Raw genomic sequence first — 17966 nt, 5'->3', positions numbered from 1 at the left:
TCTTCTAGTATAAAACTGTCAGCTCTTTTACTATCACCTTGCAAAAAGTTCCTTCCCAGCTTTCCTGGAGCCTCATCAGGTACTGGAAGATGCTAAAAGATCTCCCTGGAGCCTTCTCTTCTCCAGGCCAAACACCCTAACTCTCTCAGCCTGTCTCCAGAGCAGAGCTGCTCCAGTGCTCTCATCATCTTCATGGCCTCCTCTAGACTTGCTCCGTGTCCTCCTTGTGCTGGGGCCTCTAGAACTGGACACAGCACTGCAGGTGGAGCCTGAGCAGAGTAGAAGGGGAGGATCCCCTCCTTCAACCTGCTGGCCATGCTTCTTGTGATGCAGCCCAGGACATGGTTGGCTTTTTGTTTTTTTTTTTCACATAGGCTTTGGAGAATGATGGTTGCCTCACAAATACTCAAAGGTGACAAACTCCACGAATGCTCTGTGCTCCATGGCTCTGACAGGGTAGCAGCAGGCCAGGTCTATAGGTGCTTTCCCTATAGGGGACTTCTGCAGGAAGGAGAACAAAGCAGAGTTTAAGCTGCAAAGGGATTGGGAGGTGGATGCCCAAGGTCTTTGAGGTGCTGCTGGGTCTGTACAGACTAAGCAGGGGAGATGCTGGCTGGAGTCAGAGCATGCAGATGAAGCCTGGTTCAGCTTTGTGCTCTACCTCCAAACTGCTCCAGCCCTCTTTTCCCTCCCTCATTCCCATGACAATGAGCAGCTCCCTAGAGGGAACCTCTGGATGGCTGCAGCATGCTGGCAGTGTAGGGGTGTCTAATAACTCTGACATATTACTTCAGAGATGCTGGAGTATTTCTTTTAGGAAAACAAATGCTACGAATCTGCAGTAAGAGATGGTTTCTGCAACCTGCAAGTAAAATGCTGAAGAGGAGCATTAAGAAATGGGGAGAAAAAGAGGGTTTTCTTGCTTGAAAAGGCCTCTCTGGATGCCCATCTGGATGCTGACTTGTGTATGACTCTGGTTGTCATCACTGACTAGTCTAAGCTTGATGCTTTGTGCTCATTCACTGTCTGGAAATGGAAAGGCATGTTGCTTGGAGGCCTTTAAGCTCTGCTCAGTGGCCTGTTGAACTCTGCTGGTCAAATCTAGTTATAGAAGAATATGCTGTGTGCCAGCTGCTGAGTTTAACTGAGGACCTGTGTAGGCTGCTTTTGGCCCCGTGGTGGTGTTGTACAAAATTTCCATAACAAATATTCCCATGTCCTGAATCAGCCAAGGGAGCTGGCTGCTAATGCTTGAGGAAATACTGCTAAAAATAGCTTTAACCTGAGGGGCCTGGCTTTTCCAGCCCTAGGGCCAGGGGGGAAAAGTAAGGAGAGGACTGAGGATCATCCTCAAATGGTGAAATGTGTGGTCAGGCCCCTCGTTCTGAGCCTTTGAACCCTCCTGGATCTGGTTGGTAGCAGCAGTGTTTACCCCACTATAACAGCAGCACCTCCAGGGAGCAAAGGCCCAGAGCAGTGATGTGACACTGCAAACTGGGGACTGATTCCAGCTGTACACTCGTAGTTTAGATGCAGAGCATGCCAGAGAGGGTCTGGAATGTCTTCATAGAATCAGAGAATGGTTTGAGTTAAACGGACCTTAGAAGATCATTTAGTTCCAACCCCCTGCCATGGGCAGGGACATCTCCCGCTAGAACAGGTTGCTCCAAGCCCCATCCAGCCTGGCCTTGAACACTCCCAGGGAGGTGGAAGCCACAGTTCCTCTGGGAAACCTGTTCTAGTGTCTCACTACCCTCACATGAAATTTATTCTTAAGATCTAATCTAAATCTCCCCTCTTTCAGTTTGAAACCATTCCCCCTTGTTCTATCTCTTTCTGCCTTTGTAAAAAGTCCCTCTCCAGCTTTCCTGTAGCCCCTTCAGGTGCTGGAAGATGCTCTGATGCCAGCTTGCCCTGCCCATGACTGGTGCAATTGCTAGTTAGGTCTCAGTCTCTGAAATCCTGTTCTTGCCCTCAAGGTGCACACTTCTGTGCAAGTTGGATGCTTTACTGCTATTTATTACCCTCCTCTCCACTTGGCACTTCTGATGAGATCCCTTGGTTTTGGAGGCACCTTTTGAATATCTCTTAAGAGGTGTTTTTTTCAATTTACTTTCTATCCCCGCTGTCACCCAGGGCAACTTTTGGTGCTTTCAAATATTTGATTTTCCTCAGGCACCCTGAACCCTCTGCTTTGGCTGTGCTTAAGCTTGTGTCCTACCTGCTCAGTGCACACACAGTCCCCAGAAGACCATAAATAAAGCTGTTTGGCAGTAACATGTGGGCTATGCTGACAGCTTGGTACGTTAGGCAGCCTGGATTAAAACTAATCCTGTTGTGTGGTAACAACTGAAATACCTCAAGCAGAGCTGCTTTTGCTCTGCAAGCAGTTGGACTCCCACACAAGAGTGGAATATGTGAGATGGGTGTTTGGGTGAGGTTGCTGCAGGCACCAGTGGTCCCAGGTCTGCACCAGAGAAGTTTTGCTGATGGTGAGGTGGGGAGCACCAGCAGTACTGCTGGAAGAGAAGGGTCTAAATGGAGTGTGTGCATCTTTTTTAGGGTGAAGGAGGTTAGTTATTTTTATCAGAGAGGGAAATAACTATGAGAAGGTTTGAGCAGAGAGTGTTCATTAAGCTAGAAGGAGAAGTTGGTGGAGGAGACCTGGCATGTCCTGTGTTACCTTCCCACTAGTGCTGGGACAAGAAGCTGGAAGTGCTCAAAGGGAGCATGGTACATGTTGTCATCTAACAGATGTGGTTTGCCCTCTTTTACAAGGAAAGGGAAGCTTTGGACACAGCAATGAGGAGGACATCTGTTTGCTTTTAGCCTCCAGAGAGTACATTGCCAGCCAGCAAAACCCATTCTCTGGTAGGCACTTACCTAGATTTATGTAATGGAGACACTTGATGTAAGAAGAATTCCTTCCCAACCATGGACAGGGCACCTCTGGACAGCACCTGATCCATTAAAGACATAATTCCATCTAGGGATGTCTCTGACCATCTTGCTGTAGGAAGCCAGCACCTAAATGAGGTGTGGGGTTAGTTGGGATCAGCTCAGGTTTTCCAGCCTTGCTTCCCAACTGTGGAAGGAGGAGGTGATGTGGCCAGTTTCTCTTACAGGCTTGTCCAGGGACCACACCAAAGGTTCCCTCTTATCTTATGAGATGCTAATAGATGGTGACTTGTATGTTACTGGCATTGGCTGGAGTTAGATGAATTAGTGATGAGTTAGACTTGGATGATGGTCACTCTGAGGTAGGTCATTGGTCCTTGGGTGACTTTAAACCTGCTGAGGTAAGGAATCATAGAACAGTTTGGGTTGAAAGATCATCTAGTTCCATCTCTGAATGGTCAGGAGCATCACCCACCAGATCAGGCTGCTCAAAGTCCCAAAGAGCAGCCAGCTGAGCTCCTTGGTGAAGAGAAGAGAAGCCCCTGTATTTATAGCAGAAATCATCTTTGCAGCCCTGTGGGCTGTGCTGCTGTTTTATTTTCATCTTTGTCCTGAGATATTTGGGTACTGAGCAGCCTTCTGTGCTTGGGAGAACAAGAGGAAGCAAAAGCTATGGAGACAATTTCCATCAGAGGAGAATAAGAGAGTAAGTGCTGTCGAATTCTGTGCTCCAGGTTGGATTCCTGTGTGGAAACATCTCATCCCGTAGTCTGAAAACAAAGCTCAGAATGGAAAAGGAGAAGAAAGAGGTTACAAAACAGTAGCAATTTTGAGCTGCTTAAGGTGACAGAGGAGATGGTCATTCCTGGCCATAGGTCTGTGAGTCTCTTTCCTTACTCTTCCACTGTCTACCCTGGACATATAAGAAGTGTTGATGTCCTTCTAACTGTGGAGGAGATTGACAGCATCTTCTGTAGGTGATGGAGAGAAGACCAGAGAGAAAAAAAATGAGTATTTGAAGCTCCATGCTGTGAGGGAGGCACCTTTGACAAGGAGGGTAGTAAGGGGTGCAGGTCTGTCCCACTTGGTAGCATGGGCTTTGCTGTACCACTTGCATGTGCCATGTAGAGGTGGCCAGTGAAGCTGGTCTGACTGGAGCAGACCTCTGGCCTTGGAAAAGTGAGGTTCCTTGGGTAGAATCTTGCAGTTGCACAGTAAAAACTATTCTCTAGGGAAGGGAGATAAGGTTTTTCTTTTCCAGATGTTGTCAAACCTCAAGAAGGCTGAAGAGCAGTTTGATGGCATTCTTGGTAACTGAAAGGGAAAGGGAGAATCTTTTGGATGAGGAGCTGTTAACCTTGGAGACGCAGCTAAGTCCATGCCTAGGGTGGCTTGGTTAAACAGGTTGTCTCTTTTAGTGTCTGTGTACCCGGCTGGTTAGCCAAAACCTGTCTGCAAAGATGGCTTGTTGAGGGTCAGGGCTGTCAAATGCACAGTAGCTGTTTGTGATGATGAATGATCATTACTTCCTACCTCCTAAGGGTGTGAGGAGTCAGGTTTTTGGGGGAGATCTCAAACTTGCTGTTGCTTTCTGGACAAGCTGAGATGAGTGTTCCCCAAGTGCCACATGCAATTGCTGCACAGAAAAGCTGACTTGTAAAGGGTGCTCTGGTTGTTAGTCTTGTCACCTCATGGGGGATGGAGCACAGCTGACAACACAGAGCAAAAGGGAAAGAGTTCAAATGCAGAAAGGAAATGATGGATATGTTTGTTTTCCTGTTCTGTTTGTACTCTGAGCTCTGATGGGAGATGGTAACCTGGGGGTTTGGAGGAGGATTGGTCAGTCTTGGGGTACTGGGTCAAAAAGCCCCACTGTACTCGACCTGTGCCAAAGACAACCAGGCACCTGACTCTATTGGGAGAGGCTGCCCATGCTTCAGGAGGATCACAGCCTCTCTGACACCAGCCTTTAATTGCCAGCTGCTTCTAGCACTGCTCCTGTCTCCTCCAGAGCCCACCCATGAAGCTGTTTCCTGCCAGGGAGCGGAGCCGCGTGCTTCCCGCGCTCCTCTGCGGCTTCTGCTGGGTGCACTCACACCTAACCTTCCTGGCTCCCTCTTTCTTCCCCCTCTCTGTGCAGTTGTGCAGTTCTGCTTTCTATCCTCCCAGCTCAGCAGCCTGTCTGCAGCCCTGGCCTCCCGCTCCTTCCGTCTCCCCTCCTTTGCTTCCTTTGTGCTCGTGGCTCAAGCAATTAAAAAGTTGGGATGCAAGGTGATTTGCTCCGAGTTCTCTGGCATGGAGGCATGAACTGGTTGCCTCTGCTTCTCAGCTGTAGCTTTACAATGAGGCAAATGTTTTGGTATGTTGCTAACAAAATGACAGAATAAGGACAAATACACACGCAAACCTGTTTTGCCCTTGCTGGGAAGCAGATCCCCCCTAGAGCTGGGTTTGGTTGGATACCAGCTCTTACTAAATCCTGGTATGTGCTGCTGCTCTCTGCCTGGAGGTTTGCATAGTGGTTTGGATAAATCTGCTTTTGCAAACTACTGGTGGTGTCTTTCCATGCCACATCTTAGCAGTATCATGCTGGGAAAAGTGGAGCAGAGCTCCCAGTCCGCTGCATCGGTGTCTCCTGGTGGGTTGTGTTCCCTTACACAGATACAATCCCCAATTCTGGCCTGATCACGCTGGAAACAAGTGTTGCCAGGGGTTATCTTTTGGATTCAAGTGGTAAGAGGAAATGCCACAGCTTTCCTAAGCCAGATACTGTGGCTGAGTTTTGCAGAGCTGAGATTTTCTGATGAGACTGAGAAGCTGGCAGAGTGCTTACAGAGGGCTGAAGCAAGCACATGTAACTGATACAGAACCATTATCCTTGTTAACAGTACAAATCTGCTTTTTCTTATTACTTGATAAGTACCCCGTTGGAAACATTTGTATTTAATTAGCATTGATTCTTTTTGAGTGAGTTGCTCTAAAACCTGGAGTGATGGAGCCCCTGTCTCTTGCTCAGACAGGGAGGATCACGTACCCAGTCATACACTTCATCAGCAAAAAAATTAGTTCTATTTAGGAGTGAAAGCTTCTGCTATTTGCATTGAAAATGCTGACCTGAAATCTTCAGACTGTTGCTGGCAACTGGGTGGGCAAAGCTTGGCAGAGAGTTTGGCAGGTGATTTAATTTTTTAATAGAGGAGTGAGCAGGGTGGTGACTTGTGTCGAGGAGGGTCATTCCAGCAGTATTTTCTCTTGAGAATTTGGGAGTAGTTTAAATTCAGGAAGGAGTATCAGTCTGACCTTCTGGTCAAAAAGGGGCAGGATTTTGTGAGCTGCTCCTATGACACTTCTAGCTATTGGAAGCAGGGGCAGCCTGCCTCTGTGGACTTCTCTAGGTTTGCTGAGGTGAAGAGAAATTAAATCTCTGGTACCCTGACAAAAAGGCACCAGAAAAAGGCCCAAGAAAACAACTGATGCCCCAAAGCACAGCGTGTGCTTGTAAGGAACCATTTTCTGAGCTTTCAAGCTTTCTATATATAAAGGATTTTCCTGTTCTGTGTTTTGAGGAGAGGGGATACTTGCACCCTTTACAAGCAGGGCTTCCTCCCCTCAAGGCCCTGTGTCCATCCAGCTCAAAGTAGCTCAGCACCATGAGGGGGGATACTGGAAATGCTAAGAGGAAAAAATTCATCTCCAGGGCTCTGTGCATCTTTTCTCTTAAAGGGGGAAGAACATATTTGTTATCCAAGTCAAAATTTATCAAAGTTGTTCCAGTCTCCTGAGAGTTCCGAGGAATGGTGTTTCCGTTGCTGCTGAGCTGTGGCCCTTGAGGCTCCAGAAGTGTCTGGAAGTGCAGGAGTTGCTGGATAAGCATGGGGAATTTCAGCTCTCCAGGCAGAACCAGAGCTGTATCTCTCCCCTTTTACAGAAGCTGCCTGCCTTGTAGGACTTTTGCTTCAGCCAAGTAGTTTATCTAGGAGGGAAAGGCAAGGGGGGAGGAGATGTAAGATGAGAAGATTTTTGGTGGTGGTTTTCTTCTCTTGATGGATCTCAGAGGCAGGTTGGTGGAATGGAGAGCAGGAGAGGAGGCAGATAAATACAGATAGTGTTAAGATCTACGAGGTAGGTAGGGCTTCTTCAGCTGTGTCTGAAATTCCTCTGTTACTTGTTTGTCCTTCAAATTAACCAGAGCTCTGGTTAACTGCCATCTCCATTTCACAATCAGCCCTAAAAGCAGTCGAAAAAGAGGATCAGCTTTTAGAACAAAAGGCCAGTGGTGGTAGTGGGGTATGTGGTGTCTCATGGGGGAGAGATCTCTTGTTTCTAGCCAAACTGAATTCAAAAGCACAACTGCAGTATGAAAAACAAAAGCTGCTCTGGTACAGTGCACAACTGGAAGTTCTGCTTTTCTGCACTTATTTCTCTACATAAATTTGCAAAGTTGCAAAATGAGCTGCAACTAGGAAGCGAGGCAAGTCTGCTGAATTTTCTCTAATACAAGTAATATTTACTAGAAAGATTTATGCTTAGACTTTGGTATGTTTTGATCTTCAGCAGATTTGTAGATTCAGCAGGGAACTCAAACCCTTCTACCCTAGACATGTGCTCCTATAACTACAATCTCTCCACTAATTTTAAGCTTGGTTTTGAGTATTTGTCTCACTGCAAAACTTACAATATGGAAACGCTTCCCTGTCCCTCTAATCAGCTCAGGTATCAAGCACAAGGCAGTTTTTCTGAAAGGCTTTTTCCTCCTCCTGTCCTCTGTCTCAGATTTAATATGCTGTTTTCCCAGGTGACCCTCCACAAGCTGCTGCCTGGATTGGGCAATGTATCCTCTACTTGCTGATAATGGTTTTTGAGAAGACTGTCATTAGCCTTGTCCTGCTTATCCCTGGTTGGACAAAGGTAAGCTCCTGAGCTGTATTTTTCTAGCCATTACTGTTGTGGCTTGTTTCTTGTCAGCTTTGCCTTACTAGTGGTCCCAATCATCATAGGTCTGGTCCTTACAACTTGTTGACATCTCTCTGTAATCATTAGCTATTACTTAAGTTTGGGGAAACATGACTTTCCTAATAGTTTGGCTTTTGGTACATTCTCTTCCTAGTCAAAACTAGTGCAATAAGCTGCTGCTTTAATTTTCTTTTCCACCCTTGGAAGGATAAAATGGGCTGGGCTGGCAGCTGAGCTACTTCAGTTCTGCCAGAGGATTTGTACGTTTTCTCCTCAAGTCAGTTCATGTTGGTGTTTCGTGATCCCACACCTAAACTAGGTGGACTTTTAGAGGTTAATTTGGAAAGAGCTGTCCCAGTAGTATGCTGTCCTTCCCCCCCACAACTGCTTCTATGTGGTGCCTCATGCAGGGGTAATTGTGTTGGCTATGAGCTTCTCTTTAAAAAAAAACAACCCAAAAATAAATCTGGCAGTTGTAACCACATACCTGGTGGCAGGTAGGTGTGATGGGCATAAAAACCCATTCTGGGTGTTGATGGGTAACACTCATGGTGAGTACCTCACAGGCTGATGTGACTTTGGCTTGACTGAGGAGCTATTTACAGCAGTCTGGGAGCACTTACTGTTCTTGTTAAGAGCTTGTCCTTCTAACCCAGTAGCCTACAGTTCTGACTTGGACATGAACACATTGTTCAGCAGCACACACTGCTGGAGCCAGAGATGCTGCTGGATTCCTCTCCACACTTATCACACATGGCTGGTGTCCTCATTTTGCAGCTAGGCTCCAAGGAGCCAAGGGATGCCCACCAGTTGTCACAGGCAGTTAAAGACTAGGGGTGCTTCTGTCTTGCTCTGTACAAAATCCTGTGTTTGGCAGCTGGGCTAAAGGAATAGCCCATGTAGTGTAAGAGCCCTAGCTAGCAGACTGCTGCTGTAAGAAGACAACCAGTCTGCAGCAAAGATCTCCAAACAGAGAGCTGTTCAAATAACATTTCTAAATGCTTTCTCCTCTGCAGCTTCAGCAGATCCTCCTGGGTTACATCCCAAGCCCCCAGCTGGAGCTCATCCTGGTCATGCTTGTTGTGCCTTTTATAGTCAATGTAAGTGATGCCTCTGCAAGCACTGGGTGGGGTGGTTTGGAAATTATGGTCTCCCTCCCTTGATGGAGAGTGTGTACAGGAACCGGCTTGGGGCAGCCTTGAGTAACGAGTGGCTGGGAGAGGGTGGATGGGAGTGGAAACAAATATATTTGTTGTCATCAGTGCACAAATATGTCACTGCTGCCCTGCCATGGTTTCTGTTCCTGATTCCCACTCCCTTGTCCAAGCTTCTGGGTGTCTGACTCCTTGAAGAAAGGCAGAGCTCCTCAGCTGAGGGCTGCATCTCAGCAGCAAACTACAGGCGTGGGAGCGCCCCAAAGCACTTGACATTGACCTGGCTTCTGGGAACCTGCAAATCTGGGCATTTTGCTAGACTTCTTAATTGCATTACAGCAAGGCAGGGTGTTCAGGTTACCCTGAACTCTTGATCTTTACACATCTGGTTTGGTAAAGCCTCTTGAAAGCTCAGCTTTTTCCTGGTTCCTTTGCTTCTGGGGAATCCTTGACCTGCTGCTTAGTTCCTGCAAAGGTGGGAAGTGACAACAAGGTGTTAATATGCAGGTCCCATCTGGACAAGGAGTGAGTCGAACTCTTTTCAGTTTGTACCATGAACGTTGCAAGGGATTCAGCACTGGCAGAGCTAGGTTTACCTGCCCATGCTACCAGCCTCTTCCCACCTCAGGCTGCATTTCCTTACTTGAAAGGAAACTCTGGTTCTCAAAGAAATGACCAGTGAACCTAGGATGGAACTTGGTTCACCTGCTATTTCCTGGTGCAAACCTGGCCTATTGTGCTGTCTCTTTTATGATTATTTTTTTATTCTTTTCACTGGGTCTTCAACAGCTGTGAAATAAATAGGATTTATGTGATCTCAGCAATTTCACCCATCTAACCCCACATACTTGATGCAGGGTTAATTTAGATACTAAATTAGGGTGATCAGGGCTGGACATGGGAGCAACCAGAAGGAGAAGAAATAGCTGTGATTGAATGCTGTTGCCTTTTAGTCTCTGCAATCTATTCATGCAACTTCTTTCTCCCCCAGGCCATTATGTTCTGGGTTGTGGACAGCTTGATCATGAGGAAATACAAGCAGAAGAACACCTCGGACATCAGTGGATCCATAGAATCTCCTCGGGATAGGAGGACTGAGGAATCTCAGGTAAGATCAAGGATGCCCTGTGTTTGGGACCAAACAGCAGTCTTCTGGCATGGTCTGTGTGCTTCACCACAATCATGCAGCATACCAGGATGATGCCCAGGCCTAGGATGGTGCTTCATGCATGTGACCAATGACCCTGCTAATAAATCAAACTGAATTTCGGTGCTTGTAGCTGAGGTCAACAGAGGGATGATTTCTGGGTTGATCTGACCCTAATGAAGAGTTATGCTACAGCCACAAAGTGTTGCTGAAATATTGCCCTAAATGGTGACAGGATCTTTTGGGGGATGAACTGGTTTTGCTGTGGTCTTGTTGGAGTGGCAGGCTGAAGCTGGTGGGTACTTCTGCACTATCTCTTTCAACTTTCCCATTTTTAATTGTAATTAATCTTGGTGTAGAAGAGCTTGCTTTCCCTGCTGTAATTGGTAGCATCCTCTCTAGAGGATGCTGGGAATCCTATTTTTGTCAGTGTTGGGGATTTTTTTCAGCCAGATGGTGGTCCCTTAGCTGCAGGAAGCTGTTTTGTGTGTAGTCTGAGCTTGACACTTAAAAGTTATGGGGGGAGAAAGTGCTCCACTCCCAGCAGACTTGTTCTTGCTAATGACTTGGGGTTTGCTGTGCAGGTGGTGTCAGTGCTTCTCGTTGGCTTTTGAGCAGAGACCACAACCTGAGTCACTGGATTGAATTCCCTTCCTTCCCCTTGGCACCAAGACCCTGTTTCCCGGTGCTCAGTGTACAACTACTGATATCCCACAGCTTACTGGTGAGACTCCCTCAGCTTAGAGAGCTCCTGGCAGTCACAGGCTGGCTTCTGGAGTAGCTTCTGCTGAGGAATTTAGGATGAACAGAAATAGCTCTTGCTTTCTGAGAGCTCTTTTATCAAGAGTAAACCTGCTGTTCTGATGGTGGGGGTTGGATGGCCAACTACTGGTGACATTGCTTGGCAGTCTGCATGGCAGTGGTGGCTTCCATGGCTCAAGTGTCCAGCTGAGGAAGCAGCCACCTCTCATGGGAACATGGTGTTGGAGGCATCCTCCTTCTGGCAGCAAGAGCAGGCAGATGGGAGCAGCTGTTGAGACAAGTGAGTCACTGCTCCTGGCCCTACCCTCAGACAAACAGTTGTAGCTTGGTGTGGTTACTAGAACCATGCAAACAGTGTGCCCCAGGGATTTCCTGAGTGGTGAGTGTGGTGAGGGGCATCCTCGGGAAATCCTGTAGTGTTTTGGAGGAGGGAAGAGAGGCCTGAGCTGGCACTACCAATATGTCTTGATGGTTATGCATTGAGGTTAAGAACTTGTGCCTAGGACATGAAGGTGGATGAAGTCTGGGTGTGAATGTCTCCCTGGTTTTGGCACAGTCCCATTTTCTTAGTGATGGTCGAAGATCAACCTTCGGAGAGCTAGGCTGGAGGTCTGCTCTGAATATAAAAGTGGTGGTGAGGATCTGCCTTACTTGATATGCTGGTTTGTTTCTGGAGGTCTAAGATCACTTAAAATTACACCAGTTCAGAAACCATAGGTGAGAAGGTGACATATCTAGTTGAGTTGCCAACCTCCTGTCCAGTCTTTCAGACCTAAACTTGGAACACTTAGTCTTATAGATGGCTTCTTGCTTGTTGCTGCTGTGAATACACAGATGGTGCTGTAATTAATGGTTTTCTGTGGAAATGGATCTGGTCCTCTGCCTTGCTCCACCGAGGAGAGGCCAAGTGTTTTCTGGCCTCTAGCTCAGTTTTGGATAACCTGAAGGCAAGGTAATATGTTAATCTCTAGAAGCTAGGAAAAGTTCTTCTGGTAGCTCAACTAGACAGGGTGTTACAAGAAGTGGGAGCTGGACTCCCACAGTCTGACTCTTGTTGTCAAGGGCTTCTTCCATCTTCCAAGTACTTGACTCCTCCTCTCTGACAAATTTTTGCTGAGACCTTCAATGTGTAGGTCACCTTTCATTCTTGAAACCCTCTGATTTCATCACTGCAGTGGAGCTACCAAAGTGACCAGTTTGTACCTGGAACAGTCTATGGGGACTGCTCAGTTGTGTTCATGTGCCTCTGGCCAACAAATAATTTGGGCAGAGAAGGCAATAATGAGGAACCACAGAAGTGGGTGACCTGCTTTTCTAATTCTGCTTCTTGGCACTGGGCCTAAGGCCATAGGTTCCTTCTTCATATGTCAGCTTTTGAGGCTATAAATTAAAGGTCTTGTTGGCTGGCTGGACCCTACATCTGGATTGGAATTTAGTCTCTAGAAGAGAAAATGAGGCTTTACTGGGCTTGTTGCTGCTTAATAACCTTTTCAAATGGGGGAATTTCTTCCCTCCCTGCTGCCCAAGAGAGGAGGAGGGAGGAGGGGGGCTGAGAAGCATCTGTACAGGGCAGAGCTGGCTGAGGCTAATGGGTCCTGCAGTTTATCAGGGTCCATCAGGGCTGTCTAGCAGCAGGCGCCAACAGCTCCCCATCATGCTGCTTTCTTGAATTACAACCCTCTGCCTGCCTTGCCAGTAGAGAGTGTCATTATTGTCACTTGAACTAGCAGTTTGTGTTTGGGAAGGGAGGAGGAGAGAGGAAGGAGAATGGCAAGAGGAGGCTGAATTTAACCTGTTAAAAGCCCTCACTCAGTATTTTTTGTAGGGATAGCAGGAGAAGGCAGCTTTGCCCTTGGCTTGGTGGATCAGTTGGCTAACAAGAATCACAGAATCAAGGAATTTTCAGAGCTGGAAGGGACCTCTAGAAATCATCTAGTCCAACTCCCCTGCTAAAGCAGGATCCCCTGGAGCACATCACCCAGTGCTGCATCCAGGGGAGTTTTGAATGTCTCCAGAGAAGGGGACTTCACAACGTCCCTGGGCTCTTGCTTTTGATAAAACAACTGCTGAACACTTTTTACACTGAAAATCCAAAAGGGACAAAACTGGCTGTTATGGCTGGAAGGATTCCACCATTCACCCTAAGTCAGCCTCAGAGCTTTCTGTTGTTTCAGACTTGTGCTCTGCTTGCTAGATGTTTACATGACTTTTTTTTTTTTTTGGTCCTCTTTCTCATGGGGTGGAGAGAGATCTCTCGAGAGTGCCAGTCTGAATCCAGTGCTGTTCAGGCTGGGAAAATGTGTTCATCACCCTCACTTCTGCTTTGTAGGTGTCCTGCCCTTGACCTGAGTCTCTTTTCCCTTGCCTTTCCAAGTGCATATAAACTTTAGATCTTATCAGTGCTTTCTTTGTTTCCTCCACTCAGGAAAACAAGTCCGTTTTAATCATGTCTTATTTGATCTTTTTTGAGCTTGTTTTTTGTTGTGTTGGGTTTTTGTTTCCCCAAGGGGGGTGCATGAGTTTTTGTTCCTTTTCTGAAGGTTTACATTTTCAGAGATGAGCCTTAAAGCAAAATTAAGTCTAATAACAGTGGTACTTGCAAGAACCATTAGGATGAACCTAAAGGCTAATTTAAGGTGGGGAGGGAAGCTAATGCAGTACATGGGGACCTGTCTTTGGTCAGCATGGAGTTCAGCACCTACCCTAGTTCCCTTCATAGGAGTGGTGACTTTTGGTATTCCCTGGACTGAAGGTGCTGGTGAATGCCAATACCTGTGCTGCTTGCTTTTAAGTATCTAAGAATACTGCAAGAGTGAATTTGATTTGCTCGTTGCTTAGCTGAACTGATTTTTAAATAGCTCAAACTCAGGGTGAGCTCAGGTGCCTGGTCCCTATGGGGAAGCTAAATGAAGGTGAGCACGGAGGTGCCTCTGGAAGGAAGCAGTCCCACCTGGCAGTCCTGTTGAGTCGTAGCAACTCGTCTAAGCTTTGATGCAGGAGGATGGTGGTGTCCTGGTTTGGGCCCAACAAGACAACAAAGGAACATCCCCATGGCCGCTCACTCAACTCCCCCACACACACACTCTGGGATGAGGAGGACAAAGCTCATGGGTCAAGACATGAAACGGAAACTACTGCTCAGGCACCTTCTTCCCCTTCTTCCTCACCAACCACCAGCACCGCTCTCCTCCTCCAGCTCAGCTCTTCTCCCCCCTCCTTCTCTGCTCAGGTGTTACAGCTGTTCTTTCATATGTTAATGGCAGAGGTGAATCTGTTGTCCCTCTAATGGATCTTTGGCTGGTTTTGGAGCAGGGGGAGCTTCTCAGCTTCTTACAGGAGCCACCCCTGGGGCCCTTCCCCTGCTACCAAAAAACCCACCAAACCAGAACAGGTGGGATGGTTGCTACCTCTACACCAGGCTGGTTGGAGCTTTGGGCAATCAGGCTTCCATGCCTAGTGGGGAAGTGGCCCCAGAGCTGCTTTGTCTTACAACCTGGGTCACAGTTCCCATGCCTGTGCCATCTCTTCCTCTGTGGTGGCTTGGTTATCTGATGAAAGGTCTGCATGGATAGAGTACCAAACCACTAGGCAGCTTCTTCTTCAGGACAGGAGGGGTTGGCAGAGCACACAAGGAGCCCTGTTTCAGTAGCATGACCCACATTGTTTTGCAAGCTGCTGGCTTCCTGGTGCTGAGAGGAATGCATGAAATATTTAAGGACTGCTGAGTGAGACCATAGCACATTGTCCCAGGACTGGGAAGCTGTGGCTTATTCCCAGCTGTGCCACCTGCTGTGATCCTGACCTGGACACATCTGCAGGGGAAGTTCCTTATCCAAGTTGTGCTGAGAACTCCCAACCTGGAGCTGGGCTTGAAAACAGTGTCTGAGGGTATGTCCCGTGATTGTCATAGCAAGGAGGAGCTGTCTCATGATGAAACTCCCTGGGGAATTGTGGAAGGGTTCCTGGGGGCCTGTTGGCTTGAGCAGCTTTGTATCAGCTGTATAGTGGGCAGGACTGAATGGGGTCTGGATGTGCAGCACTCAGGCCTGCTCTATCAGCCACGCTTGGCTGCAAGGGGTTTTGAGTTTGCAGCTGAAATCCACTGAAATTACCAGTTCATTAGACCCCAAAACTAGCCAGTTGCAGCCTGTTCAGTGAGTTTATAATGCTGCATGTGACTAATCACCCACCCATTTTTTCAGATTCAACAGCATCCCAATACTAATGTGATAAGCAGAGGAAATCTTCACTTGGAAGACACGGAAACTTTCCAGTGCATGTCTTGAACCAAAAAAAATTCCTTGAGACCAATGGGGGGGAACACGAGAGCTTAATCTGATGTACTGCTGTCCTTTGAGTGTCTGACATGCTGCTGTGAAGATAACATCAGATGGAGGGGCTGGAGTGTGCACACTGGGGTGGGGAGAAGATCTTCCCCTGCGGCTCTTCTGCTCCTTTGAAGTCATTGACTCATTGCAGTTTGGTTTTCCTGTTTAGTTGTTTTGTTGCTGTGGTGACTGGCCCTGTGGTGCTGCCTTAGTGCTAACAAGTGGAGGGCATGTTAATTCACAGCTGTGCCTGGAGATAGCCGTGGATAAGACTGAATTCCCCCATGATCCTGGTTTTGCCCAGGTTTCAGGATTGGCTGAGCTTTTGGGGACACTCTGGAGGTCAACATGCTTGGCTGAAAGCCCACACACCATCCCTTGACTTGTGCCTTTGAGCCACAAGGCTGCTGTGTGTCAGGCACAGGGAGGCTTCCAAGAGGATTGGTTCAGTCTTTGGAGCAAAGTGGGGTGAGATGGGGCTGAGGCTTGGATGGAAGGTCTGCACTGCCTTGCTGGAGGAAGTTATGTTTGTGGGGGTGGTTACAGTACCTGGCCCTGTATCAGCCATGAACTCGTGATGCTGTTTGGGTTCAGTGATGGGCAAGTGGAGGAGGGGGAAAGGGCTGCTGGCGTTGCTCCTCTAGGGAAGTAAAACTGGAAAGCTTTGGCTGTGCTGTTAGGCTTGTACCCCTCTGTAGAGTGGGGTGCTGAGGTGCCAAGGGCCTGGCCAGGCTTCTGATGTATGTGACTAGTGCTTACCAGAAATCCCATCATTGGCTGAGCTCCTGAGTCCTGCTGGTCATGATACCAGCTGCAGGACAAGGGTTGACTGCACTTCAGCTGTGCTTAGGGGAAGGTTCTGGCAGGGGTCATGACAGTTGGGCTTCTCTTGCCCAAAGCTGGGTTTTTGAGGTAAGAAGGAGGAGTAGGGTGGGGTTTAGTAAACAATCTGTCAGGGCCTGAATATTATCCATGCAAACTGCTCATCCGTCCAGCCTACTGGCTGACATTGGTTTCTGCTCTTCTGTAGTGAATGCAGCTATAGCCCAAGTAAATTCTGGCCTTTTTCCTCTTCCAGATGATGAGGCTTGAAGGATGCCCCACACATGGCTCCATCTGCACCATGCAGACTCTCCAGGTTGGAGGCAGCCAGTTAGATCAAAACAGCCTGTTGGTAGCTTCAGGTCTGGAGTTTGCTACAGTGAGAGCAGGTGTTCCTGGAGGCAGTTGGCAGCCTTTTGGTCATGCAGCAAAGCTGTGTGCTTTCTTACCTGGAAAGGTACTGGTGAGAGGTCTTGGTGCTCTATTTTGGCTCCCACTGTTCAAACTGAGCCAGGAGCTGCAATGCCAGGTAGAAATAAGATGCTACCAGGCTAGGACACAACTTCTGAGCTTGCTGGCCATGGCTGAAGCTATCTGTGTAGCTCTGCCTGCTCTCTTGGCTGAGCTCTGGAGATAACAAGCAGCTGGGGGCCTGGGAAAAGGTCTAAGTTCGGTACAGCTGCTTACAAAATATGTGGCCTAGTTTTTGTACATCTCTGCTGAGGTTGTGGCCTGGCCTGAATGTGCATGTCTGTGAGTCCTGTCCCATGGTGAACAGAGCTTTTAGCTGCCTGTTCTTCTGTTTGAGGTTTGGGGGGAGGGTTGGGACACAAGCATCATGGTGTCTGCACCCACATCTGTCTGGCTGTTGTTGAAGACATGGTCAAGGTGACCTCAAGACCTTTCCCATCTGCCAGAGAGGATTGGAGACCCCTCTAGGGGTGCTTGACTCCCTCAACAAGCAGTATCAAGAAGAGCTGAGAATTTTCACTCCCTCAGCATCTGTCTGTTCTCCTTTCTAGGTATTACTCTCTCCAGACATGGATTTTGATCAGTCTGAAAGTGACCAGGATATTTCAGGACTCCAGGGAATGAACCAGAAGATGAAGCAGTCCAGCTATCAAGTGGTCATCTGACAACACAAAGGAGGTGGAGGAGGAGAAGCAGCACTGTGACCCTTGAGCTGGCCAAGGAAGGCCAGGGTGGTGAATGCAGTTTGATCCCTGCGGATCTGCAGAGATCCTTTTGCCTGCCCCATCTAGACCTAACCTTCTGCAGTTGTCTCTTTGGGATGGTGTCTGTGCATCCTATACAGGCCTGAGCAGTATCTGCTCTACCTGTCCGACCCTGGCCTGGACACATGCAGGCAGGGTGAGGTTAGGGGTATGGGTATGTACTCCCCCTGGCTGGCCAGCTGGGTGTAGCTGTTTGTCAGGGCTAGAGACTGAAATAAAAAAGATTGTCTGCTTTTTTACAGAAAAGGAAAAAAAAAAAAGAAAATGAATCTACCCTGTACTGCCTGAACTGTGACACTTTTATATGCACAATACTCACAAGAATTGGTTGCCAATATGTATTTAAACAACTTGAACTGGGAAGATGGTCTCAGTGGATCTGATGCTTTTTACAGTTTTATAAGGAATGCAATAAATATTTGAGCTACAGGTGCTTCATAATTAAAGGCCTTCATGTGCTGAATATTTTGCGAGACCCTAATGCTGTAGAGGGGAAGAAATGGATCTGTTGACATCTTTCCTGGCCAGTTCCTCACAGGACAAGTTGTCTTTCTGTAGCAGGGCTGTCCTAGTAAACCTGCAGAAGAGTTGAGCCACAGTGCTTGGATCTTTAGGTGGGGCTTTCGTGCCACTTGAGTGCAAAGACCTGGTGCTGCAGCATCAGCCT

At 47.8% G+C, this 17966-nt stretch overlaps 1 protein-coding gene across 1 annotated transcript in view; it reads left to right on the top strand.

The window, feature by feature from the left end:
- LOC127393006 (store-operated calcium entry regulator STIMATE-like) overlaps window positions 1-17739 on the top strand; it is a 39284-nt gene extending 21545 nt beyond the window's left edge. Inside the window, exons 5-8 of the mRNA XM_051637601.1 lie at window positions 7694-7806; window positions 8868-8951; window positions 9997-10113; window positions 17087-17739. Coding sequence (XP_051493561.1) covers window positions 7694-7806; window positions 8868-8951; window positions 9997-10113; window positions 17087-17200 — 428 coding nt within the window. The 3' untranslated portion in view covers window positions 17201-17739. The remainder of the gene's footprint in view (window positions 1-7693; window positions 7807-8867; window positions 8952-9996; window positions 10114-17086) is intronic.
- Window positions 17740-17966: the final 227 nt, after the last annotated feature.

The sequence above is a fragment of the Apus apus genome, chromosome 1 (genome assembly GCF_020740795.1).
Source record: "Apus apus isolate bApuApu2 chromosome 1, bApuApu2.pri.cur, whole genome shotgun sequence".
NCBI classification, from domain to species: domain Eukaryota; kingdom Metazoa; phylum Chordata; class Aves; order Apodiformes; family Apodidae; genus Apus; species Apus apus.
The sequence above is the reverse complement of the archived record's forward strand: the minus strand, read 5'-3'. Positions and strand labels throughout refer to the sequence as shown.